Source organism: Homalodisca vitripennis, chromosome 1 (assembly GCF_021130785.1).
Source record: "Homalodisca vitripennis isolate AUS2020 chromosome 1, UT_GWSS_2.1, whole genome shotgun sequence".
NCBI lineage: Eukaryota > Metazoa > Arthropoda > Insecta > Hemiptera > Cicadellidae > Homalodisca > Homalodisca vitripennis.
The window spans coordinates 228,751,448-228,778,400 of record NC_060207.1 but is presented as its reverse complement, the minus strand read 5'-3'; the positions used below and the strand labels follow the sequence as shown (position 1 = coordinate 228,778,400).

Below are 26,953 nucleotides of genomic sequence, written 5' to 3'. Positions count from 1 at the left end.
TCCAATAAATAAAGTGGAAACGGGAATATCTGGTTGGTCGGGTGATCAAAATGTAGCCCGATACGGCGCGGGCGAGGGCAACCGCGGAGCGGCGCGGGGACCGGTCCGACCAGAGGCGGAGGTCTGGCAGACGGAGAAAGCTGATTGGTATTCCGGGAAAACTGGTCTGTTTCTAGGAACTCGAGCCGGGCCGGGAACGAGTGGCGAGCTCTCTTGTGTGATGTGATCGCATTTAAACTCGCTGACAAGCAAGATAATCTGTTGATACCATTCAACTTCGTACATACTGAATTAAAGACTTAATGGGGCGAGTTAAAATTCCTGAAATCCCAACACTTTCTACCGTCCTGCTGTAAACAGAGACCCGAAGACCGAGATGCAGAAAGGATTGCGAACACATGACCGGTCCCACGGCGAGTAGGACTCGGCTATAAAAGGTCTGATGTCTAGGTGCGGCTGCCGGGTGGGTGGGTCTGATTTACATCGCCCCTCCCTCGTGCCGTTCCAACCGCTGACTTCGAGACCCCGCATTGATTGCTCAGCCGTAACACAACTCCATGAGGTCATAAATCGTCGTTCAGGGTTCCCAATGGCCAGGACATCCTAGAACGGATATGTCTTCAAGCTTAATCCAACAATGGTGGTTGGGGGTTCACGCGGTTCAGGTTGTAATGTAAAGTGCCTTATATTATTATCGTAATTGTGATGTGTGTGATTTTGAGTTGCCTTTCACTATTACTTATTCTACATACAGGGCTGAACTCCGATTTGTACGTAACACTGGCTTATTTTCTTAAATGCCTCGGAAGTAGTAAAATGTCTCCAATTAATTTTTTTTCTGCTTATCCTCAGAGTAGAATCGCTTCCTAGACTGTTTTCTTTCCATAAATGCCTCACAATTAGTAAAATCTCTTCCTTGACTGTCTTGTCTTCTTTCCATAAATGCCTCACAAGTAGTAAAATCTCCCCAGTTCATTTTTCTTATCCTCAGAGTAGAATCGCTTCCTGGACTGTCTTCTTTCCTAGACGCCTCATGTGTAGTAAAATCTCCCCAGTTCATCTTTCTTTTTCCTTATCCTCACAGTGTAATTAGACGTGCTTTTTGTAGATGTGCTACATGGACTGTACCCTCTGGCAGCCGATCCCTGAATAAAAGATTTTCCTTTTATGGAATTGAATGTTTTGCATGGATTGCCAGGACTTTCACGATTCATCCGCTAGGTCACATTCTAGAAGTCCAAGCTCAGACATGATTTCCACATTGTTGTGATGAACGTTATCTCCTTGATTCCAAGAGACAACACTGTATGGCCAGAAACTTCCAGTGTGAGCGACCTGAACCTTCATTTCGTGCTTGTGTCCGTAAGATATGCACAACATGTCAGTGGACCAAGGGAAGTCCTTGGTGATACCAATAGGCTGCCAGGAATTCATTAAGCCGAGTTCTCTCAATGGATGGTTTACGAGAGGGAACATTGAAATCTCCATTGATCACGATTATACAACTGGACCACACCTTATCCAAGATGGTTGAACGAGTCTGCAAGGCCAAGGGAAAAGGTCTTTGCATGTCTTGGAGGGCACCAAATTCCTAAAGTCGGCACACATTTAGTGTCTCAGTGAAGGTGTCAAGGCTGTACTTAGGTGCTTAATATTCAATGAGACTATCGCATTCATGAGACTTATCAGCTGTTCACTCCCCCTTTATGATATTGTACCTATTAAAGAAAGATATATGCCCCTTTTCTAAAAAAGGATGTAGTTTAGTACGAATTTTGTCCTGGCATGCAATTGATGTAGAAGGTTTTATTTATTTGTGAATTTCGAGATATGGCTGTATTGTCTTGGATAAACAAAGACAATGTATTATTCAAGAACTCCGATATTTTTGCTGATGAAATTCTCGAAGGTATCTCTCCTTTCGGAAGAAGCTTTACATTTACTGGCTTCCTTTTGGTCTCTCTTACTTTATCATTATTACTGGTAGTAGGAGGTGGGCAGTGCAGATGTGCACAAATTATCAATTGATTTGGGTGTGTTTCATGTATATTTTACTTCCAAGGAGGCTAGTCTTTTTTCCATAATATATAGCTATTACAAAGCTTGTTTATTTTTCCTACCAATTTGCCCAGGTCATCAATATTACCTTTCGTACATTCCGATGATTCAACTAGACTAGCGTTTATCCAACGTTCTCTTTCGCATCTTCAAACTTCTATATTGACCGTTACAAACGCCAAATTACGTCTTCGTGAGTCTGAACTATACCGATTTGTCAAATCATGTTCCTAATAAAATTTAAACATTGTTGTTTTTTTCTCTTAATTTTTACATTTTGTTGGATGATTTTACACAGTAACTTCTAAATTTATTCTTGCCTTCCTAGCAATTTCTCATTGTCAGACTGGTGACCATCGATTTGCACAGACAGCTCCATCATTCCACTGAACTCTGTTGCAGATTTTCGGCACTCCAACTCTGGAATTCCTAAAGTAATGAAATCGCTCAACCACTCCAAGGAACCTCAATATCTATTATTGCTTTCCTAGTAAATTTATCATTGTCAGACTGAAGATCATCGATTTGCATAGACAGCTCCATCATTCCACTGAACTCTGTTGCAAATGTCCGGCTTTCCAATTCTGGATTTCCTAAAATATAATGAAATTGTCAACCATTCCAATGGTATTAATACTAAATAAATCTTGTAAAATATTAAATTATATTCATAAGACCACGCCACATGTGATATCAGAAGAAGAATTTGATAATTTGCCCGTGGTTTTGTGCGCCCCCCCCCCAATTGATCAGTCCGATAACAAAACACTAGAGAGGCCGTGAAACACGAATCCACCGCCACCCCTCCCCGGCCTCAGGATACCGCGCAAACACGGAACTAGACCGTCCTCTCCCTCGTGGTAAAAAGTGTCGTAAATTCCAATTGTTTTTGAAGGGTGGAAAAAGCCGAGGGAGTTGGAGGAGGTTACTGTGGACGGTGGGGGAGGGGGGAGCGGGGGGTGTTGTTTATCAGTGAACCCCCACACCACAAAACGCCACGGCCGGCCCTGCCCTTCCGGCACATTAGCAGAGGCAGGTGGCACGCACACACGCACACGCACACGCCATCTGCCTATATCGACCCAACCGCCTGACTATCCCTCACACTGACGTCACGTGCACCGGAGTTGTCGACTACGGAATTGTACCACAGGAGTCAACATCATCACGGAAGTGGTGAGATCGGAATTGTAATCCTCCTAAAGGCATTAACCACTGTCTATGACAGTAAAGAGATGCCCTTACATAACCTATCTAAAATAGGCTATAGATGAAGTGAGTAAAAAGAAGTAAACAACCACAGCAACTACTACAAGCCGTTCGGACCAAATGGTAGTTGTTACTTCCTTACCATCTACTACATCGTAGTAATTAGTCTACTTTTGTCGACTAGTGCCAGGCTCCATAAGTACGAAGCAGTGACTGCAGAACGCTAGTTAGTATCAGGGCCTACAAGTATAAAACAGTTACTATAGAACGCTAGTACCAGGGCCCACAAAAAAAAAAAAAAAAAAAAAAAAAAAAAAAAAAAAAAAAAAAAAAAAAAAAAAATCCGTTACTACAGAACGCCAGTAGTTGTTGTGTTTTATTCACATGAGTCTGGTGGTCCGAGAAATATGACGTAATACTACTATCCTTTGGTAGCACTTTCATTTTTATTCACCGGAAACGAAGTAATTGCTGCAAAATCGAAGCGTGACGAAGGAAGTACTGCTTTTTATTCACTTCAAGCTCATTAACTCGACCTTTGCAAAGAGTAATTTAGTGAATGACATGCCACGTTTATACTATATTACATTTATTGTTCAGCACACAGAAATATGTATGGATGTAATCAACTTTAACACGTTTCCCAATTTTACGTCATTTGGAGGTCGAAAATTTTTAATATTGAAATATAAACTATTAAACTCGAACACTTGATAAAAAAAATGCAAATGCATGGCATGACACGGCAACTACACGCCACGCAAACAGATAATGTGATATGAAACGGCGTGTACATGAGACGAAGGAACGTGAAAGAGAGGAGGAGGAGGGGGGGCGACCGCCTGTGTCGGGATCCGATAACTCCGGTACGTGGCTTGGGCACGCGGTCTATCTACTAAGGTTACACAAGCGCATCCGGTTCCTAGACCCGTCCTTCCGGCCAATACAACACATTGCACACAAGATACTCGCCGCCTAGGATAGATTAGTGGAACATGATCTAATCAAGATAGTTGTGTCTGCTCGTCTGCGTGAATCGCCGAAGGTCAATGTGGATTTTGAAACTATTTTGAAACTTTCTACTGGTTGCGAAACTTTAATTGGTAGAGAACTTGTTAGAGTAATGTATTGTAACTTATCCTTATGTATTGTCTTACTACAAATTTTAGTTTGAATTGGCTAGAAATTATGACATTTCACCACTATTTCCGCAATTCTTTGTTTGAAGTTAATTTTTGACGATGGAAGAGTTGTGATGGAAACAGGATTTTTTTCCATTGTTCAGTGAAACAAAAAATTGTTTATTTTTGCCTAGTGTGTAATTATGTGTTACGTTAGTTACTTACATGAAGAAGAGATCAGATTGCAGATCTTGAAACGTAGTGTTAATGGTTTTTTTTCACTGAACGATGGCAAATGTCCGGAAAATCCTGTTTCCTTCACATTTCCGTAATGTTACTGTATATTATTCAACACTGCACATTTTTATTTCAATTATTTACAGATACAGACACAATATTACAGTTCTTTAAAACACATTAATATTACTACGTAACAATTGACAAGTATTTTTTTTTATATTCATCCTTTTTTCTTACGCTTGACGGCCATTCACAAAGTTCTTATTCGTGTTTTATTTTTAAAGTTCTAAAAACCAGTTTTACTACTTCGCATTGTTTTGCCAAACTTGAAGTTTTTGTTTACAAATGTTACATTTGTACGTCCAACCTGATAAAATTAATATATAAAACAAGACAAGTGTATATTTATTGGTACACAAATAAATTTCAGAACTTTATGAAGATACCGAGCACTTGATGAATTGAGTATAAAGATATTTCTTACGAATTTATAAGAGAACAAATGCTAAACATCAAATAGTACACTGCTACTTTAGAAACTGCCAGATCTAGGGTTCAGGAAGATCGAGGGATAGAGAGATAAATAACAGATGGGACAGATAACTGATTCCCGGTACTGGAGATGAGGTGGAATGGGCCAGCAGGCTGCTTATCGCAGAACACAGGAAACGATGATGCTTATGCGATATAGCGGTCAGAGTTTGCTATACTGTTACAAATTCAACCTTAACACCAGGTCGTGTTGTCCACACTCAATGTTGATCAAATTTATTATATAAAGGATAAGGCAGAATACCTGTGCATATGTATTGCTTTTGTACTACCTAACTTTAACATAGAACCCAATGAAATTATTTTTAGCTTTACAAAATGTCCTCCAAAAGAGTCCAATTTGGCGGGCAGGAGAGCTTATTGAGAAATGTTCAAATGTAAACATCGAGGAATGTGTAACAAATCAATTTCCAAGGCCTAGCTACAATGAAAAATTGTTTGGCGAAAACAAAAGTGAATTATCTCTAACCATATTTACAGGGTGTAGCAAAAAACGTTTTAATATAGGCCTTTAAGATTGCACACTTTGGTGGCCTAATTACATATAGAACAGCACAGAATGTTTTTCCAAGCTTATTATTATTATTGAGAAGTAAACCTGAGGTAGGGGGCCCTTTTCATTGAAATTTCCAAATATTTTAAACGATCAAACTTTGGTAACACAAAATGCCTAAAACTACAAATTCTTAAAAAGCAATGTATAATTGTACACAAAATAAAAGATATTTTTAAAGGATAATTTTTTGTGTAGTTCCAATATTTCTACTACTCATTTCGAAGATTTTTTTTCTAAAATGGTAGCAGAAAAAAAACATAATTACATATGTCGGTACAAAAAATTAGGACATTTTACAAGGTTGAAAATAATTTGATTGATTTCTGCTAAATCGAATTGGAGGCAATGAGAAAAAAGTTAAGATACATACCGCGCAGATATTCTGCCTCACTCTGTATTAGCGATTTATTAACAAAGCAATAATGATGCAAGGCGATGATGTTTCAGAAATAATTGTTATGCCTTTATTTAGCCTGGTTAAATAACGTCTTATGCTGTATAAAGTTTACTTTTATACCTCAATAAACTAATCGAACTGTATCAAATTATTTGGACAAGGGTCAGATTTCGTTGCATCGACCCAATCCCCTATACTAACTAACAATTTTCCAAGTTTTACATTTAACACAATATCAAACGAACGCTCTTTTCTTTGTATCTCGAAAAGCTCGGGTTCTTGGAAATAAGCCTAGATCATATGTAGAGCGAGAGCGACAAAACCCTCTCTCCGGCGAGGGCTGTGTAGTCAGAGTCTGGCCACTTCCGCAATGGGCTTCTCTAGGGTCAAAAAGTGCAGATACCAGAGTTTGAAAGTTACCGCTTTTTGTACCACACACTTGTACCTATCTTAAATAAAATTTGGGTCATAATCGGATCACAAGATTTCGAGTTATGAGTTTTCAAAGTTGCGGTTTGGTTGAAAAGCCCCAAAACCAGACCTTTTTTTCGTTTTTGTCGACAACTAAGTTCACGTTTGTAAATTATTTACATTTTAAAATGTACCTTAGATCAAATTCACACTGAAAGTTAAAAAAAGTCGACTTCCAAGTTATCCCAGCGTAGATTTAAGGCGAAATCTATTCCTATTCTATGTCTACTTTTAATAGATTTCCTTTATGAATCGGAGTTAAATATGGAGAAAAGAGGGGGCAATTGCTCCCCCCCCCCCAAGCTAAAGTAAAGCAAGCTTTTTACTTTGCTTATGCAATTCAAAAAGCGTCGGATTCAGGGAAAATGTATGTAGCTTCGCTTCCTAATTTAGTAGTAATACAAAGACTCAATGTTGCAAAACTACTAATTTGCTTGTTTTCGGGATCGTTAAGGACCGAAGCTCTTTTATTGAAGTCAATACATTTACAGACTTTACAGGTTAGTGTACAGTAAGTATTAGTTATATTATTTGAATCACTACTTTAATTGAAATTATGCCAAATCATCTAGAGGGGGAAATAAAATGACATATGTGGTTAACACTATTTTGTGCCATTTTTCATGATTGTGAATGAACATTATAACCTCTAACGTCCCAGAGACAGTGTACACAGCCTACTACTGTACTGAATATTCCACAGTTGAGTTTATACAGGAGGCTGTTGAGCAGATCGACCTATAAGGTGAGAGAAAACACGAATGTCAATTGGAGCGAGCGGAGGAAGAATAAGAATAATAAAAGAATCGTAATGAATGAGTAGACCCCACCCCTGGCGGTCTCACAAAGGGTGGGGCGTTCTCTCCCCCCCTTCCCCTCTCCCACTGCACAATTGTGCCCGGCCAACTCATTAAAACTGTCATAAACCAAGTACAACATTACGTCGCGGCGCTGTCATTTGATATAGGAAAGTCCAAACAACCTCTCCGCTCTCGTTACTGTCTGCCGTGACCTCCGGGTCCAGGGGGCTTCGCCCCTCGGGGTCCATCCACCTCTCGGATGGTCCAGCCGATCGATTTAACACTTCCGCCAATTCGTAACTGGACTTGACACAGGCAGATTACAGAAAATACAAAACGTGACATGTCATATAGCATACATTACACACCATTTAAATGTAATACGAATAATGCTGCGATTTAATTTCAAGGCTCATGGATGTAACAACTTATTTTAAGTTCAAAGTAATGAATAGATACGAGCAAATTGAAATTCTTGGTTATCATAAATAACCTTTCACAAACCGATATCAAATTGCTTGTCTGATGTGAATCACCCTTGAAAGTTAAATTATTAACCCGACCAGTCCAAAAAATCTTTTTTGAATTTCGAACATCCAAGGTAAACTAATATGCCAACGCCATAAAATTAATGTAGGTGACTGGATATTTTAAACATCGTATGTTCAGTTGAGCTAAAATAACATCACGGATACAATCCAATTATTAGTGGCGGAATTAATTGACGATCCAACACTAGAAGAAAAAGGCGATTCGGTCCAAGGTGAAATGGTGGCGTTCCCTCAGAGGCACCCGTCCTCAAGGTCACATTAGAAACTTGCCCACAGGTAACACATAACTGCACCACTCACCTGTTGTCAGAAATCCAATAGAGCGGGTCGGATATGCTATAAATAAACACTGAGTCGACAGACAGGTGAATCTATAAACCACTTTGAGGAAACAACCAAGGGAGGGCCCAACGAGACCTAGTCGCATGAAGATTTCAACACTTCTGCTGAGCAGAGCGACGAGTGGCGCTCGGACGGGTTCGGCTACCTTCGGAGCCGCTCGGGTAAAACGCAATCATGGCGGCGGTGGTATTCTCCTCGATACACTTTACCTTCCCATCTGCCCTTCTCCAACTTCTGTGATTGTCGTCTCTTAATTGTGTGACTTGCATTAGTGCGTGTATGAATAAATTACCCAACGTTATTTTTACTTTCAATAGACACTACTGTTGTGTTTGTATTTTATCGATCCAACAACGTATTGAGTACAATGAATGTACGACGATCGGTTTCTCTACAATTATATAGGTCAAGTAATCTAAAATTCCATAGGTACACAAAATATACACCATTCGGTACATTAGATTGGTTTCAATAAAATATGCATACATGGAATAAAACCTACGACTCTAGCAGATTTCAAGGATACTGTTTTTTCTATAATGACCTAGTAGTGTAATTTATGACAAGCATTTAGTTCCAACTTTTTAATTCTTGAGTACAAGAGAAAAATGTAATCACATAGCCTACCCAGTAGTACAATTTTATGACTTGATATCAAATTATTCCAACCTGACGTTTGATCATTGAGACAAATAATTGATAAAAATGCATATAGGCTAAGTTACATTTACTCAAGTATCCAATAGTGGATTGTAAATTGATTTTGATTTCGTTTTTATTATGATCACTTCCAACCTGATCTTTGACATGAATAATTAGTTCTAATTCAGGTATAAACCTATAAACAGTCCGTATTTGTAAATTAAAATATTATTATAAAGTTAAAATAGACAATTTTCACACTAGTCCAATTCGTGTAATGTGGCCGACAATATACTTTACTGAACGTTAAAAGAGGGATTCAAACCACAGACTACTAGATCCGATCAATGAGTTTGATTTTTCTAGTTTCGTTTCCGAATGACTACGATTGAGACAGCTAGAAGTCGAGAGTCTGTATTATCAAACAACAGAAGACAGATCTAGAAGTGTAGTCGCTGCAACATTAGAAAGCAGAAGACATATCTAATACTGCAGTCCCTGCACCATTAAAAAGCAAAAGACAGATCTAGGAGTGCAGTTGCTGCATCATTAGAGAGCACATGACAGATTTAGGAGTCGAGTCGCTGCATCGCTGCATCGTCCGAAAGCAGAAGACAGATTTAGGAATGTACTCTCTAGATCATCATGCAACAGAAAACAGGTATAGGAGTCCAATATCAGCATCATCAGACAGTAGAAGAAAGATATAGGAGTCCAGTATTTGGATCATCAGAAAACAAGACAGATCTAGGTGTTCAATCTCTGTATCAAATTTCCAGCATAAAGTATTCAACAACACGAAACTTACAACAAACTAACAAGATTCACACTGTTACAATGATGCAATCTGTTACTATGTGTGAGGCTAGGCTAGTGACGTTTATGCACAGTTGAAGTGGACAACCAGTGATTGACCATATCAACGATAAAGTGGTTAGCTTGCTAAGTGGGATGAATTGGTTTTGTCCGGGCACTCTGTTCCTCCTCTCAAAACTTTATTATCCAGTCAGAGTTCTTGTACGCAGTTCACCAAGATTCACACTGTTTCAATGATGTAATCTGTTACTATGTGTGAGGCTAGGCTAGTGACGTTTATGCACAGTAGAAGTGGACAACCAGTGATTGACCATATCAACGATAAAGTGGATAGCTTGCTAAGTGGGATGAATTGGTTTTGTCCGGGCACTCTGTTCCTCCTCTCAAAACTTTATTATCGAGTCAGAGCTCAGTCCACGGATCACAAAGATTCACACTGTTACAATGATGCAATCTGTTACTATGTGTGAGGCTAGGCTAGTGACGTTTATGCACAGTTGAAGTGGACAACCAGTGATTGACCATATCAACGATAAAGTGGTTGGCTTGCTAAGTGGGGTGAATTGGGTTTGTCCGGACACTCTGTTCCTCCTCTCAAAACTTTATTATCGAGTCAGAGCTCAGTACACGGATCACAAAGATTCACACTGTTACAATGATGCAATCTGTTACTATGTGTGAGGCTAGGCTAGTGACGTTTATGCACAGTAGAAGTGGACAACCAGTGATTGACCATATCAACGATAAAGTGGTTAGCTCGCTAAGTGGGGTGAATTGGTTTTGTCCGGGCACTCTGTTCCTCCTCTCAAAACTTTATTATCGAGTCAGAGCTCAGTCCACGGATCACAAAGATTCACACTGTTACAATGATGCAATCTGTTACTATGTGTGAGGCTAGGCTAGTGACGTTTATGCACAGTAGAAGTGGACAACCAGTGATTGACCATATCAACGATAAAGTGGTTAGCTCGCTAAGTGGGGTGAATTGGGTTTGTCCGGGCACTCTGTTCCTCCTCTCAAAACTTTATTATCGAGTCAGAGTTATTGTCCACGGATTCACAAAGATTCACACTGTTACAATGATGCAATCTGTTACTATGTGTGAGGCTAGGCTAGTGACGTTTATGCACAGTAGAAGTGGACAACCAGTGATTGACCATATCAACGATAAAGTGGTTGGCTTGCTAAGTGGGATGAATTGGTTTTGTCCGGGCACTCTGTTCCTCCTCTCAAAACTTTATTATCGAGTCAGAGCTCAGTACACGGATCACAAAGATTCACACTGTTACATTGATGCAATCTGTTACTATGTGTGAGGCTAGGCTAGTGACGTTTATGCACAGTAGAAGTGGACAACCAGTGATTGACCATATCAACGATAAAGTGGTTGGCTTGCTAAGTGGGGTGAATTGGGTTTGTCCGGGCACTCTGTTCCTCCTCTCAAAACTTTATTATCCAGTCAGAGTTCTTGTACACAGTTCACCAAGATTCACACTGTTACAATGATGTAATCTGTTACTATGTGTGAGGCTAGGCTAGTGACGTTTATGCACAGTATAAGTGGACAACTAGTGATTGACCATATCAACGATAAAGTGGTTGGCTTGCTAAGTGGGGTGAATTGGGTTTGTCCGGGCACTCTGTTCCTCCTCTCAAAACTTTATTATCCAGTCAGAGTTCTTGTACGCAGTTCACCAAGATTCACACTGTTTCAATGATGCAATCTGTTACTATGTGTGAGGCTAGGCTAGTGACGTTATGCACAGTAGAAGTGGACAACCAGTGATTGACCATATCAACGATAAAGTGGTTGGCTTGCTAAGTGGGGTGAATTGGGTTTGTCTGGGAACTAAGTTCCTCCTCCCAAAACTTTATTGCCCAGTCAGAGTTCTTGTACGCAGTTCACCAAGATTCGTTAAACCGTAGTTGGAATATTAGGCAGTGTTTTAAATTTAAAACCTATTTTAATGATATACGTTTGTCGAAAGCATCTTAAGTTATATTTGACCAATACTATTTAAAATGTAATTTGCTGGAAATAAGTTATTTAATTTATTAAATTTAACTTATAAAGTTTGATAATATTTTTTTGCGTCTTTAATTTTAAATTGTACAAAGTAGAATGAAGGAGACCTACTTTGTTGTCTTTACAACAGCAAAACAATGTCAACCATTACAAAACTGATAGCAAAATTGTATGACCACCACCCTATCAAACCAATATCTTCTATGTTCTGTAAAAACCTGTTCTCGATTAATGAATCTATATAGCGGTCTACATATACGGCTATTTAATGGCTGTAATAAAAGTTTCTAATTTAAATTCTTTAGCAAGCAAGGATCAAATAACATTTCTATTTCAAATTTTATTCTTAAAAATATTATAACCTCGTAGATAAAAAAACTACTCAGATGATGGAATATTTTTTGCTAGTTGTTATTTCCATTTATTCAGTCTAATACAAAAACATACTTAGTTACCTAAACAATATTCCACTTCTCAATCACAATACTCGTTAAGTTCGAGGAGGAACTAAATACTCAATCAAATATGAGTATCTACAGGCTAATTGCACCTTTGAAGCATTGTTAAAGTCCAACTACATTATCCTCGTTAATTTACGGTCCCGACTTTCTCTTTTCTGTTATCGCTTTGCGCAAAAACCTCTTTACCTCCCGAGATAAAGTTTTATCTTATCTATTCCCACAACAACACGCAGCAATTAAGAGGGATTTAACGATGTTCCCACAAACTCGAACGTCAGTGTAGTTGCCATATACGGTTTTATATTCCCAAAAACTAATTGGGCAGAAATCTACATACATGAGAAGAGAACTATAGGGACTGCAAGTATTTAGTTCTCTGTTTAGTTCTACTACTATTTAGTTCTACAAGTATTTAGATGACTATCCAAAAAGACAGACATCTCGATTAACTAGAACTGCTCAATATGATCTCCTATATGTGCCAAATGATGCAAAAGAAAATTGTAGACACCAGTTTTGTTATGCATGGTTAACTTTATTTAACAAGTTTATTAGAGTATATGGTAATAGTGTATTTCTTGATTGTAAACCCAACTTTAAAATGAAAGCTGTGCAGTTTGTATTAAACCATACTCGACAAATAAACGATTGAATTTTGGGTTTGCAGCGTCCTTTTTTTATTGCAGCGTCTGGTATCTGACGCAATCAAAGACTTGACTCCTGTAATCTGGAGTCATGTTCGTCTGAAGAGATCCAAAACAATGTTGACGATGAAGAAGATGAATAGGTGAATTGGTTGTCTCGTTGTCTCATCAGGAAGGATCACTGAACGATGGCAAATGTCCAAAAAAATCCTGTTTCCTTTACACAATTGAGTACTACGAGGTCATAGACATGATCTCTAATCACCGTGAAGCAAATGAGTTCACATCACATAACGTAGCTACGGTAGGAAGAGTTGATTCAATTGAATTTTGAGTGTAGATCAATTTCACTTTCCTGTTATTGTCTCTGATGTCGAAACGATGTAAATGTTTCGTTATGACCTTCTTCGTCGTCAACACTCTTTTCTTTATTTTATACTCCACGGTGATTAGATATCATGTTTATGAACTCGTAGTACACTCAGTTGTGTACCTGATGAGACAATGAGACTACCACTTCACCTATATCTAAACGATGAAAATGTTTCGTTTTGATCTTCTTCGTCGTCGATATTCTTTGGATCACTTGAGACGAACATGACTCCAGATTCCCGGAGTCAAGTCTGAGACAGCGTCAGACACCAGACGCTGTAATAAAAGGAAGGTGAACTGGAGCTAAACTCAAAATCGATTCAATTGAATCGACCCTTCCTACCATAGCTACGTTATGTGTTAAATAAACGATATAATTCACTCGCCTGCCACTGAACACGTAGTTAGGATAACATTATGATGATATTAGGCCTACTATTGCAGTGCACTATAACAGACTAAACAAAAATGTTGCACGATGGAGGCCAAAGACAGACAGATGCGAGTCCTACGCCACTACTTACAGGCCTCCAAGGACAACTCCTGGCGAAGTCTGCACCTGCGATTTAGCAACTTCTGGCGTAGCCACGGCGCGGCGTTCAACTCCAGCTGTACGCTTATCTCTCACTGATAACACATATCCTCGGGATTGTACTGGCGGTGGGGCGGTGACCTCGTTACTATCCTGAACGAGTCACTCTTTCCTGTGGTAATTATAGCATGAACGAACGTAAGTTATTGTTAACATTTTACCTAACGTTTGAATAGAAAAATATTTAATTAATTAATTCTGATTACAACAGTAAAAGTCCACAAATTATCGATTATGCCCATTTCTAATCAACGGATGAGGAAATGTTTTATATTGAAGGAGGAGCTGTTCCTATGGGAAAAAAACTATTTTCTATTATTTTCTATAAAAGAAAACTTACAATTAATTGTCAAATAATTTTAATTTTCTCACACGAGGACTTTCGACATCTTAGATGTCATCGTCAGGTGTGAATCAACAATTTGAAATAGTATAAATATTTTACAATTTAAAACAATTAATTAGCTGAATAAAACTTATCACAACATCGGTATAGTTAAAAGTAAAATAATATAAATTTTAATACATGTATAAAAAGTTTGGATCAAAAAGAATTTAGTTTTGTTATTTATAAAGGAAGGCTGAATTTCGAATCGGTCCAAAATCATAGTTTAATATTGTATCTTTGTTTTTTTTATGTTTAAAGTTTCATGAACGTCGAGTTCTTCTTGTTTATGGACATGTTTTTATAATGTGAAGTTTTTAAAGGTGTGATTTGTTTCTAATGCATGTTTGGCAATAGCTGACTTTTGAGTTTTTCTGTATTTGTATCTTTTTTCATGGTTCTTTTTGTCTGGCCAATGTACATCTTATCACAATCTTCACAGTAAATTTTGAAAATTCCACTTTTATTTTCATCTAAAATTTTATCTTTTGGACTTCCAAGTAGATCATCATTTATCATATTCATCGTGGAAAAAGTTATGTTCACGTCAACATTTTTTCTACACACTTTTGTTATCTATATCTATATATATAAAAATGAATGTTTGTATGTTTGTCCTTTATGGAATCGTGAACTATTGGACCGATCATGATGAAAATTTGTACGTATATGTATTTTTCCACGGAGAAGGTTTATAAGCTATGCCCATCCCTTTCCCGATTCAGGATTCCGCCCCACTGGTTACAGAAATACCCATAAGAAATGCATTGCAGCAAACATATGTTAACGTCTTTTCAAATTTTTAATCAGCTGTTCTTTGTAAACATATATTACACTTATAGTTTTAAAGCATAGAGTAAGCTTAAGAGAAACGACAAATTTTGTTTAAACTGTTTTTTGCAATCACTGTTAAACATAGACTTTACTATCCAGATAATACAATTCAAATTTGACGTAAAAATTCACCTTTAACTGCAATATTTATTTAATATAAACCATGCTCATGCTTGATCAGAAGAGTAATGCAGATATCATAATTACTATCTTACGTTGGCTACAAATATAAAGAATGTTATAAAATCAACCTTAGTTGTTTTTTTTGACAGAAGTATGGTTCTCAAAACTCCGTGTGTACATATTCTCTCGATCGAGACAACAAAGCAAGCTCAATCGTGGCATCGGAGATATAACTAATTTAATCTAAAATTTATTATAGTAAAAAAAAAAAATTACTAAGTAATATAAGGACTTCGGTTCTTAAGATTTGCGTGCGAAGCCGTGGGTAACAGCTAGATAGAGGCAGGAATATGGTACATACCTTCATAATACGCCCAAGAGGCTCACGATGGAACGACTATCAATTATCTCAGCAATGTTTAGAATGTGATAGAAAAAGAATAAGTGAATATAGTGTACTGTTTTCAACGGGAAATTGCGTGCGAAGCCGCGGGCAACTTTTGCAAAAAATTATTGAAATGCGCAGCAAAGCGCGCCGGGCCCGCTAGTTTCTGTATAAAATGGAACATAACTCCTGGATTGCCAGTTTCCCAATTCTTCTTGTACACTTTTTTAAGTAGTCCTTGATGTGTTTGATAAAGTAGTAGTAGCAAACTTGATCAAAATAAACCACTGACACAATCAATATTCCACGAACATTTATAAATGCTGTTAACTATTATGCTACACTGTTCGACTGAGAAATAATTAAAATTATATAACTGCAAAGGATTTAGATGGGGAGAAGTATATAACGTCGGTTATATTAAATGGAGTAATAAAGTGGAGCATTTGGTCCTACACAAGGCAGAAACAGCACAGTGAGAATACCAGACGATCTCTACTCACTCGCCTTTGACCTTGACCAAACGTCCGTTCCTATTATATTACGGCAGAAATGAAACCCTCCGTCCTTCACGAAAACTACCTGTGCGTGTTATCACCAAAGTCTATACTGTACGAATAACAACAACATACCGCAAAAATCTTGGACATGTATTGTTGTAAACTTACAAAAGCATCGACTTCGTACTCTAATTCCTCTAATTCTTCGGCGTCCATATTAGAGGATACCCGAAACGTCCCACTACGTACTCCCAGGACTTACGGCCACCCACCCGGCACCTGTCCTGTCGGTGACCGGTCCAGCAGGTCCGGACGGAAACTGCCGGCTGGATCCCGGACTGGTCCCACCACCAGACACCGAAACATGAACTGTTACAACTGGTACATGACACTGCTGGAATGTCTCCCACCTCTTGTCAGCTGTCGTCAGGGCGCTTCAAAAATTCCCAAATAAGGTGAGGAAATCACTAATGTGGTTGATAATGTTTCAGCAAATGCAACTACCAATCGACAACTGGGACTTGACACTGCTGGAATGTCTCCCACCTCTTGTCAGCTGTCGTCAGGGCGCTTCCAAAATTCCCTAATAAGGTGAGGAAATCACAAATGTGATTGATAATGTTCCAGCCAATGCTACTACCAATCGACAACTGGGACTTGACACTGCTGGAATGTCTCCCACCTCTTGTCAGCTGTCGTCAGGGCGCTTCCAAAATTCCCAAATAAGGTGAGGAAATCACAAATGTGATTGATAATGTTCCAGCCAATGCTACTACCAATCGACAACTGGGACTTGACACTGCTGGAATGTCTCCCACCTCTTGTCAGCTGTCGTCAGGGCGCTTCCAAAATTCCCAAATAAGGTGAGGAAATCACAAATGTGATAGATAATGTTCCAGCCAATGCTACTACCAATCGACAACTGGGACTTGACACTGCTGGAATGTCTCCCACCTCATGTCAGCTGTCGTCAGGGCGCTTCCAAAATTCCCAAATAAGGTGAGGAAATCACTAATGTGGTTGATAATGTTTCAGCAAATGCAACTACCAATCGACAACTGGGACATGCCACTGCTGGAATGTCTCCCACATCTTGTCAGCTGTCGTCAGGACGCTTCCAAAATTCCCAAATAAAGTGAGGAAATCACAAATGTGGTTGATAATGTTTTAGCAAATGCAACTACCAATCGACAACTGGGACTTGACACTGCTGGAATGTCTCCCACCTTTTGTCCAGAACGCTTCCAAAATCCAAAGTAAGATTGGAGTATATCACAGTTGTGAGCGACAATGATCCAGCCAATGCAATTACTAATCGACATCTGGGACATGAAAATGCTACAGAGTGTCCAATCTTGTGTCAAATATCGTAAAGTAGCTTCCTGAATCTCACTATAAGGTGATAAACAGATTAATATGTAATATATATTTTACTACGCAGTTTTTTGGTTACTAGGAATCTTTCAAGAATACAAAATAATGAACAATAGCAATACTGTTACACAGGGATTTGTTTAACGACGAAACAGAAGACGCAATCTGCCCACTGGTTCTGCAGTAACTTATATCAGGTGAGGAAGGTGTGGGGAGAAAACTGAGAGAGAAATGCTGCGAACAGGATCCCTCCCATTAGGCAGTAAACACTGTAGGCTAACACAGCGTAAGCAGAGAACCGAGAAATAGAACAAAGTTTGTTTTCCATCCAGTGATGGTGGCCAGATGGCCTGCGTTCACGCCGCATCGGTGTAAAACAGGAATAACGCGATGCGTGTGACTCAGCCGCACTGTGCAACCACGCATCTGTCTCCCGGTGTCTACAAACTGTGTATAGCTCGCTCCTGTGATGGTGGCCAGTGAGCTCGTTCATATCGGTGTAAAACTGGAGTATCGTGTTGCGTGTGACTCAGCCGCACTGTGCAACCACACATCCGTCTCCCGGTGTCTACAAACTGTGTATAGCTCGCTCCTGTGATGGTGGCCAGTGAGCTCGTTCATATCGGTGTAAAACAGGAATAACGCGATGCGTGTGACTCAGCCGCACTGTGCAACCACGCATCTGTCTCCCGGTGTCTACAAACTGTGTATAGCTCGCTCCTGTGATGGTGGCCAGTGAGCTCGTTCATATCGGTGTAAAGCTGGAGTATCGTGTTGCGTGTGACTAAGCCGCACTGTGCAACCACGCATCCGTCTCCCGGTGTCTACAAACTGTGTATAGCTCGCTCCTGTGATGGTGGCCAGTGGGCTCGTTCATTTCGGTGTAAAGCTGGAGTATCGTGTTGCGTGTGACTCAGCCGCACTGTGCAACCACGCATCCGTCTCCCGGTGTCTACAAACTGTGTACAGCTCGCTCCAGTGATGGTGGCCAGTGAGCTCGTTCATATCGGTGTAAAGCTGGAGTATCGTGTTGCGTGTGACTCAGCCGCACTGTGCAACCACGCATCCGTCTCCCGGTGTCTACAAACTGTGTACAGCTCGCTCCAGTGATGGTGGCCAGTGAGCTCGTTCATATCGGTGTAAAGCTGGAGTATCGTGTTGCGTGTGACTCAGCCGCACTGTGCAACCACGCATCCGTCTCCCGGTGTCTACAAACTGTGTACAGCTCGCTCCAGTGATGGTGGCCAGTGAGCTCGTTCATATCGGTGTAAAGCTGGAGTATCGTGTTGCGTGTGACTCAGCCGCACTGTGCAACCACGCATCCGTCTCCCGGTGTCTACAAACTGTGTACAGCTCGCTCCAGTGATGGTGGCCAGTGAGCTCGTTCATATCGGTGTAAAGCTGGAGTATCGTGTTGCGTGTGACTCAGCCGCACTGTGCAACCACGCATCCGTCTCCCGGTGTCTACAAACTGTGTACAGCTCGCTCCAGTGATGGTGGCCAGTGAGCTCGTTCATATCGGTGTAAAGCTGGAGTATCGTGTTGCGTGTGACTCAGCCGCACTGTGCAACCACGCATCCGTCTCCCGGTGTCTACAAACTGTGTATAGCTCGCTCCAGTGATGGTGGCCAGTGAGCTCGTTCATATCGGTGTAAAGCTGGAGTATCGTGTTGCGTGTGACTCAGCCGCACTGTGCAACCACGCATCTGTCTCCCGGTGTCTACAAACTGTGTACAGCTCGCTCCAGTGATGGTGGCCAGTGAGCTCGTTCATATCGGTGTAAAGCTGGAGTATCGTGTTGCGTGTGACTCAGCCGCACTGTGCAACCACGCATCCGTCTCCCGGTGTCTACAAACTGTGTACAGCTCGCTCCAGTGATGGTGGCCAGTGAGCTCGTTCATATCGGTGTAAAGCTGGAGTATCGTGTTGCGTGTGACTCAGCCGCAATGTGCAACCACGCATCCGTCTCCCGGTGTCTACAAACTGTGTACAGCTCGCTCCAGTGATGGTGGCCAGTGAGCTCGTTCATATCGGTGTAAAGCTGGAGTATCGTGTTGCGTGTGACTCAGCCGCACTGTGCAACTGCAATAAATTCTTTATGTACTCAATAAGTTCTATAATTAATTCCTTTTGTAGACATTTATTTGCTTGATGTTGTTTGTGAATTTGGTAATAAGTTGTTTTAGAAAGTTTTTCGCAGTTGATTTTATTGTTCTTTTCAGCACTTATGACTGTTGTATATATTCTCTTACAACCACTTTGAAGGGTTCTTTTTCAGTAGTGATGTACCATAAACGGAGTGGTAGAATTTAACTTTGGTCCATGAATAGCATTCCACGAGTAGGTACTTGAAATATTAGTTTTAATGTCGTTTTTTATTTTGTCAAGGGCACTACACGTTTAAATGACACCTTAAACGACTATCGAACGCCTTAAATAGTAATTCCGCCCAGTAAAAAGTATTTAAAAACTGAACCGTTTCGTCTAAGCCCATAATTTGAACTTTAAAAATTTGGTGCCGAATCAACATCAGGTACGTCGGTTTGGGTTGGGTCAAGTTGGGTAGGGTTATTTAGGATTAGGTTTAAGTTACCAACAATTAAAGAATAGTTATGAGAAAATCAAGTTTTTGAGAGAAAATTTGGTTTGAGCCGTAGGCTGATCTGTACAACCCGATTATTATGACAACAAATACAACTCCAACACTTTCGAAGTCCGGTTTAGTGCTGCAACAGAACTGGGATGGCTGACACTAACAAAGATCGACACACCACCCCGTTAATGTTTAGTTAGGCTACTCACCGTGCTGGTGTGCGTGTGGGGCGGTGGGGCGGGCGCCGTGCTGGACCGTGACCGTCTCGGTGTGATGCCCACGTCTTCTCCCCGCATGATGGACTCGACCACTGCAACAACATTGTACATCTCACGTACTACACAGTCAAGGTCAAGATCAACAACACTGATAAAATGAGAGCAAGCCACGTAATACATAGAAATCACTGTTTAAATTTAAAAAAAAAGAAAATTTGTAAAAAGTTCAGCTAACCTAATTTTGAATTAGTACATTATAGGCTACTGATAAAACATTATGAATCCAGCAACACTTCAAATTTTGTTCAAATGAATCTTTTTGTCTTCAGCATAATTCGATGAGCTTGCTCTGTTTTTCTAAACTGTAACGTTTTGTTTTGTATTTTCATCGTATCACTTTTTTTGGATACCTTTTAAAGTACAAAAACCGCTTAATTTTACTTGATTATGTTTAAAATAATCTCTTACCAATGATTTGTCTTTGTCTAGACATTTCGTACACGTGCGTATTCTCAAATGGTTCCACGTTTTACAATGTATTGTTGAGCAAAGCCTACAGTTAACTTAATGTACCACATTAGTATAATTGCAGTCGCTGTTGCCAGTTATAAATGCGTTAGTCCACTCTCTTCAAGAATTCATAATTTTAAATGTGTATTATCTACACTCTACTCCCATTTAACAGCTACAACTAATCACGGACAAATACCAAACCCATTCATCGGCTACACCCAATCTCGGACAAATACCAAACCCATTCATCGGCTACACATAATCTTGGGCAAATACCAATCCCATTCATTGGCTACGTCCAATCTCGGGTAAATACCAAACCCATTCATCGGATACACCCAATCTCGGACAAATACCAAACCCATTTTATCAAGTACACCCAATCTCAGATAAATACCAAACCCATTTATTGAGTACACCCAATCTCAGATAAATACCAAACCCATTCATCGGCTACACCCAATCTCGGGTAAATACCAAACCCATTTATCGGGTACACCCAATCTCGGACAAATACCAAACTCATTCATCGGCTACACCCAATCTCGTGAAAATACCAAACCCATTCATCGAATACACCCAATCTCGGACAAATACCAAACCCATTCATCGGATACACCCAATCTCGGACAAATACCAAACCCATTCATCGGCTACACCCAATCTCGGGTAAATACCAAACCCATTTATCGGGTACACCCAATCTCGGACAAATACCAAACCCATTCATCGGCTACACCCAATCTCGGGTAAATACCAAACCCATTTATCGGATACACCCAATCTCGGACAAATACCAAACTCATTCATCGGCTACACCCAATCTCGGGTAAATACCAAACCCATTTATCGGGTACACCCAATCTCGGACAAATACCAAACTCATTCATCGGCTACACCCAATCTCGTGAAAATACCAAACCCATTCATCGGATACACCCAATCTCGGACAAATACCAAACCCATTCATCGGCTACACCCAATCTCGGGTAAATACCAAACCCATTCATCGGCTACACCCAATCTCGGGTAAATACCAAACCCATTCATCGGATACACCCAATCTCGGACAAATACCAAACCCATTCATCGACTACACCTAATATTGACAAATACCAAACCCATTTTATCAAGTACACCCAATCTCAGATAAATACCAAACCCATTTATGGAGTACACCCAATCTCAGATAAATACCAAACCCAGTCATTGGCCACACTCGATCTCGGGCAAATACCAAACCCATTCATCAGCTGCACTCTCTTTCGCGAAAAATAATATTTAAATATGAATACGAATAGAGGAACCTTTACAAAAATGCTTAGTAGACTACGAATATATTGTAGAGATTTAGTTTGAATATAAATTAAATTAATTGGAATTACAAAATTGAAACTGTATACACTGTATTCTCGCGATTACTATACATATAATATGAACCGAATAAAAGCGGCAGCGATTCTCGCTCACTTTTAATACAATCAAACCACTTATTTGTGCGGAATGAATTAATCGTGGAGCATGCAGACTGTGTGAGGAGTGGGAGCGGATGAGAGGTGGGAGGGGGGAAGGGGGGAGAACTAGGAGAGAGAGATGAGATAGGAGATAAATGGGAGGGGGAGGGGCGAGGTTTTATTATCCAGTTCACAGTTGCGAAATGGGTCACCCGCGTCTTTGTGCCTCGTCCTTACAAAACATCACAGGCGACTATTTGAAACTTTTCCAACGTGAAGATTTTGAATCATCGCTCTCAGTTTTTTCACCACAATCCCCCCCCCCTCCCAATCAACCCCCTCACACTGTTAGCACTCTTTATCCCAATCGGCCAGTTAAAAATTTGCACTAGAAATGTCCAATTATTTTCCAAATGTTGAGTTTATTAGACCATGATCAATTTGTACAAACAGTACCTTAAAAATACTACCTCTTCAACATTACCAATATGCATTCGACCGATGACTACTTTACTTAAAACCACGGACTGTTTTATATTTTATAAATACAATAAAAGTTTTAAACAAAATTACAAATATTTTGCTAGTGCATTATTATATTTACAGACTGCTTTCGAATCAAACCAACAGGTATCAAGTGCCTTTAGTGCAGCCTGACTATCAGAAAGTATCAAGTATTTTAATCCTTTTGTCCTCATTTGTATGAGTCTTCTGGAACATGAGTCTATTGCCATGGCCTCCGCCTGAAAAACCGTGGCATGTTTTCCCAGGGGCACTGTTATGTTAACTCCTGGTCCGTATATCTTGCCCTAGAGTCAAAGCGTTAACCAGCTGTGTAAATCTTCAGGACTCCTTTTGTAGGGTAGGCCACCTTTTTAATCCATTGGTCCCTTCCATCGATAGAGACCGTATATGGGTTTTCATTTCTTAACCATTGCTTCTGACACATTGGTTAGCATTACAGCGAGAACTTTCATGAACTAGGAACTCCTTTAATTTGATTCTCTTAGAGACTGGTAGCAGCCAGAGGTCGGAAGCTCCTAGAAGCTGAGTATTCTCATGAACAAGGAACTCCCATAACTCGAATTCTCCCAGAGACTGGTAGCAGCCAGAGGTCGGAAGCTCCTAGAAGCTGAGTATTCTCATGAACAAGGAACTCCCATAACTCGAATTCTCCCAGAGACTGATAGCAGCCAGGAGTCGGAAGCTCCTAGAAGCTGGGTATTCTCATGAACTAGGAACTCCCATAACTCGAATTCTCCCAGAGACTGGTAGCAGCCAGAGGTCGGAAGCTCGTAGAAGCTGAGTATTCTCATGAACAAGGAACTCCCATAACTCGAATTCTCCCAGAGACTGATAGCAGCCAGGAGTCGGAAGCTCCTAGAAGCTGGGTATTCTCATGAACTAGGAACTCCCATAACTCGAATTCTCCCAGAGACTGGTAGCAGCCAGAGGTCGGAAGCTCGTAGAAGCTGAGTATTCTCATGAACTAGGAACTCCCATAATTCGAATTCTCCCAGAGACTGGTAGCAGCCAGAGGTCGCAAACTTCTAGAAGCTGCTAAGTATTATCATGAACTAGGAACTCCCATAATTCGAATTCTCCCAGAAACTGGTAGCAGCCAGAGGTCGGAAGCTCCTAGAAGCTGAGTATTCCCATGAACTAGGAACTCCCATAACTCGAATTCTCCCAGAAACTGGTAGCAGCCAGAGGTCGCAAACTTCTAGAAGCTGCTAAGTATTATCATGAACTAGGAACTCCCATAATTCGAATTCTCCCAGAAACTGGTAGCAGCCAGAGGTCGGAAGCTCCTAGAAGCTGAGTATTCCCATGAACTAGGAACTCCCATAATTCGAATTCTCCCAGAAACTGGTAGCAGCCAGAGGTCGCAAACTTCTAGAAGCTGCTAAGTATTATCATGAACTAGGAACTCCCATAATTCGAATTCTCCCAGAAACTGGTAGCAGCCAGAGGTCGAAAGCTCCTAGAAGCTGAGTATTGCCATGAACTAGGAACTCCCATAACTCGAATTCTCCCAGAAACTGGTAGCAGCCAGAGGTCGCAAACTTCTAGAAGCTGCTAAGTATTATCATGAACTAGGAACTCCCATAATTCGAATTCTCCCAGAGACTGGTAGCAGCCAGAGGTCGGAAGCTCGTAGAAGCTGAGTATTCTCATGAACTAGGAACTCCCATAACTCGAATTCTCCCAGAGACTGGTAGCAGCCAGAGGTCGGAAGCTCGTAGAAGCTGAGTATTCTCATGAACTAGGAACTCCCATAACTCGAATTCTCCCAGAGACTGGTAGCAGCCAGAGGTCGGAAGCTCGTAGAAGCTGAGTATTCTCATGAACTAGGAACTCCCATAACTCGAATTCTCCCAGAGACTGGTAGCAGCCAGAGGTCGGAAGCTCGTAGAAGCTGAGTATTCTCATGAACTAGGAACTCCCATAATTCGAATTCTCCCAGAGACTGGTAGCAGCCAGAGGTCGCAAACTTCTAGAAGCTGCTAAGTATTATCATGAACTAGGAACTCCCATAATTCGAATTCTCCCAGAAACTGGTAGCAGCCAGAGGTCGCAAACTTCTAGAAGCTGCTAAGTATTATCATGAACTAGGAACTCCCATAATTCGAATTCTCCCAGAAACTGGTAGCAGCCAGAGGTCGGAAGCTCCTAGAAGCTGAGTATTCCCATGAACTAGGAACTCCCATAATTCGAATTCTCCCAGAGACTGGTAGCAGCCAGAGGTCGCAAACTTCTAGAAGCTGCTAAGTATTATCATGAACTAGGAACTCCCATAATTCGAATTCTCCCAGAAACTGGTAGCAGCCAGAGGTCGGAAGCTCCTAGAAGCTGAGTATTCCCATGAACTAGGAACTCCCATAATTCGAATTCTCCCAGAAACAACTGGTAGCAGCCAGAGGTCGAAAGCTCCTAGAAGCTGAGTATTGCCATGACCCGGGAACTCCCATAATTCGAATTCTCTCAGAGACTGGTGTTTCAGAGTTATTTTAATGTACATTCGTGTGGCTTTTATAAAACCAGGCACTTCTACTGACTACGTAAGCGTTAATATACCAGTGTGTTATGATCTATAACGAAAATCTACCTGAATCTCGTGGACTGGTAAGCCACTTATTGTTTTTTTTTTTTTGTGTAGCAATAAAAATAATTTTTCGTGGGTTCCTAAAATGTACAAAATTTTTATTGTACTCGTGAAAAAATTAACCATATCTAATAGATGCGACACAATTAATTCCTAACTGTTCAGTCACACTTAAAAAAATTATAAACTCATCTACAGAGTAGAACGCAAAAAAAAAAACAGCGAAATAGTACAAAAATATACAGCTCTAGAAGGGATAAAAGTAGGCAAATGATTGTATGCATATAAATAGGCTATTTGGATATGAGAAATTAGCTGATCTTAAAATTTGTGACAAGTTTATTTGACTTTTTCCAATTAACTTAACAACAGTGTAAACTAAGACTTTACAGGTGGTCATAGAATTAACAGTGACAAAAGCTGTTGAAATGAACTCATCAAATCCAGATCTACACGGCTGTAAAGTTTTTATACACTATAATGAATTCAATTATGAAACTAGGTACGCTATAATACTAGGAACTACATAGTACCAATTACCTCGTGACAGAAATGTCACTAACATTTCGTGAGGCCAGCTAAACGTTCTTTAACTAATAGCCAATTCATATGCCTAATAAATTTATTTCATGACATAGCATAATGTAAATTTATCAACTTTTTAATGATAGAGTCTATATATTATGCATTAGTATTTTACTGGTGTCCATTTGACAGACAATGTAGGCCTATACGTCTAAAACAAAACAAAAAACATCACGAGAGGCCTAACAGAACCTTACGTAAGTTAAGACTTCAAGAGGTCTTTGTGATTGATGAAAAAAGTCCGTGATTGCAGTTTTACAAGTAAGTTTCCCAAGACTTCCAAAGTTTTCGAAGGAATAAAACTTGTAAAATAGGTTGATAACGAAACGCGTCTCATTGGATGATTCAATCAATTTTTAAGTAGGCTAAAGGTGGTTTGTGTAGTTTTCTGAAGCATATTTACGTTTTCACTTCAAATGAATACACTTGAGCAAAGATACGATATAATCCTAAAGTTTCAAATTATACAGCCTTTGCCGTTACTAAGCTACGTGGTCACATCTCACATTAAAACCATTTCGATGACACCACCGCGTTAATGCTGGGCTTAATTAAAAAGTTCTTTTTGAGCGAAAAGACGCCCACTTCACGAGTAACGGGGCCGGGTGGAGTGGGAACGTAGTCGAGCTCTACAGTACCGAGGCCCAGATACGGAGAGAGAGCCCCATAACACTCCGGGCCGTCGCTCGGCTCATCCCCTTTAACTAGCGGCCCAGAGCCACCCTCCCCCCTCCACAGGCGAGCCCTGGCCCCAGACAGATTGCTTTCATCTCTCCTAATTTCCTCCCCCCCCGCTTTCAACCTTCCTTCAGCTCTGTTTACACATTTCCCCATCCCATCCCCCGAAACCACCCCTCCCTGCCGTGTACCCGTACACAGTGGCCTGGCCTTGTTTTCACGGCCCAATCTTCCCGAGTGGGATTTAATTCCGTTTTTATACCGACTCAGGCGCGAGCTCCATTTCGACGAAACTTCTGCAGTGTTTCCATACATAACTTCTGACCGTGCTTCCCTCCTCCCAAGGAAAACACTT

The 26,953-nt window shown here is 40.4% G+C and overlaps 1 protein-coding gene across 2 annotated transcripts in view; it reads right to left on the bottom strand.

The window, feature by feature from the left end:
• LOC124353126 (lysine-specific demethylase 3A-like) overlaps positions 1-26,953 on the bottom strand; it is a 281,811-nt gene that overhangs the window by 139,604 nt on the left and 115,254 nt on the right. For both annotated transcript variants that reach the window (XM_046802970.1, XM_046802971.1), the window contains exon 6: positions 20,254-20,354. In XM_046802970.1, the coding sequence (XP_046658926.1) occupies positions 20,254-20,354 (101 nt within the window). The remainder of the gene's footprint in view (positions 1-20,253; positions 20,355-26,953) is intronic.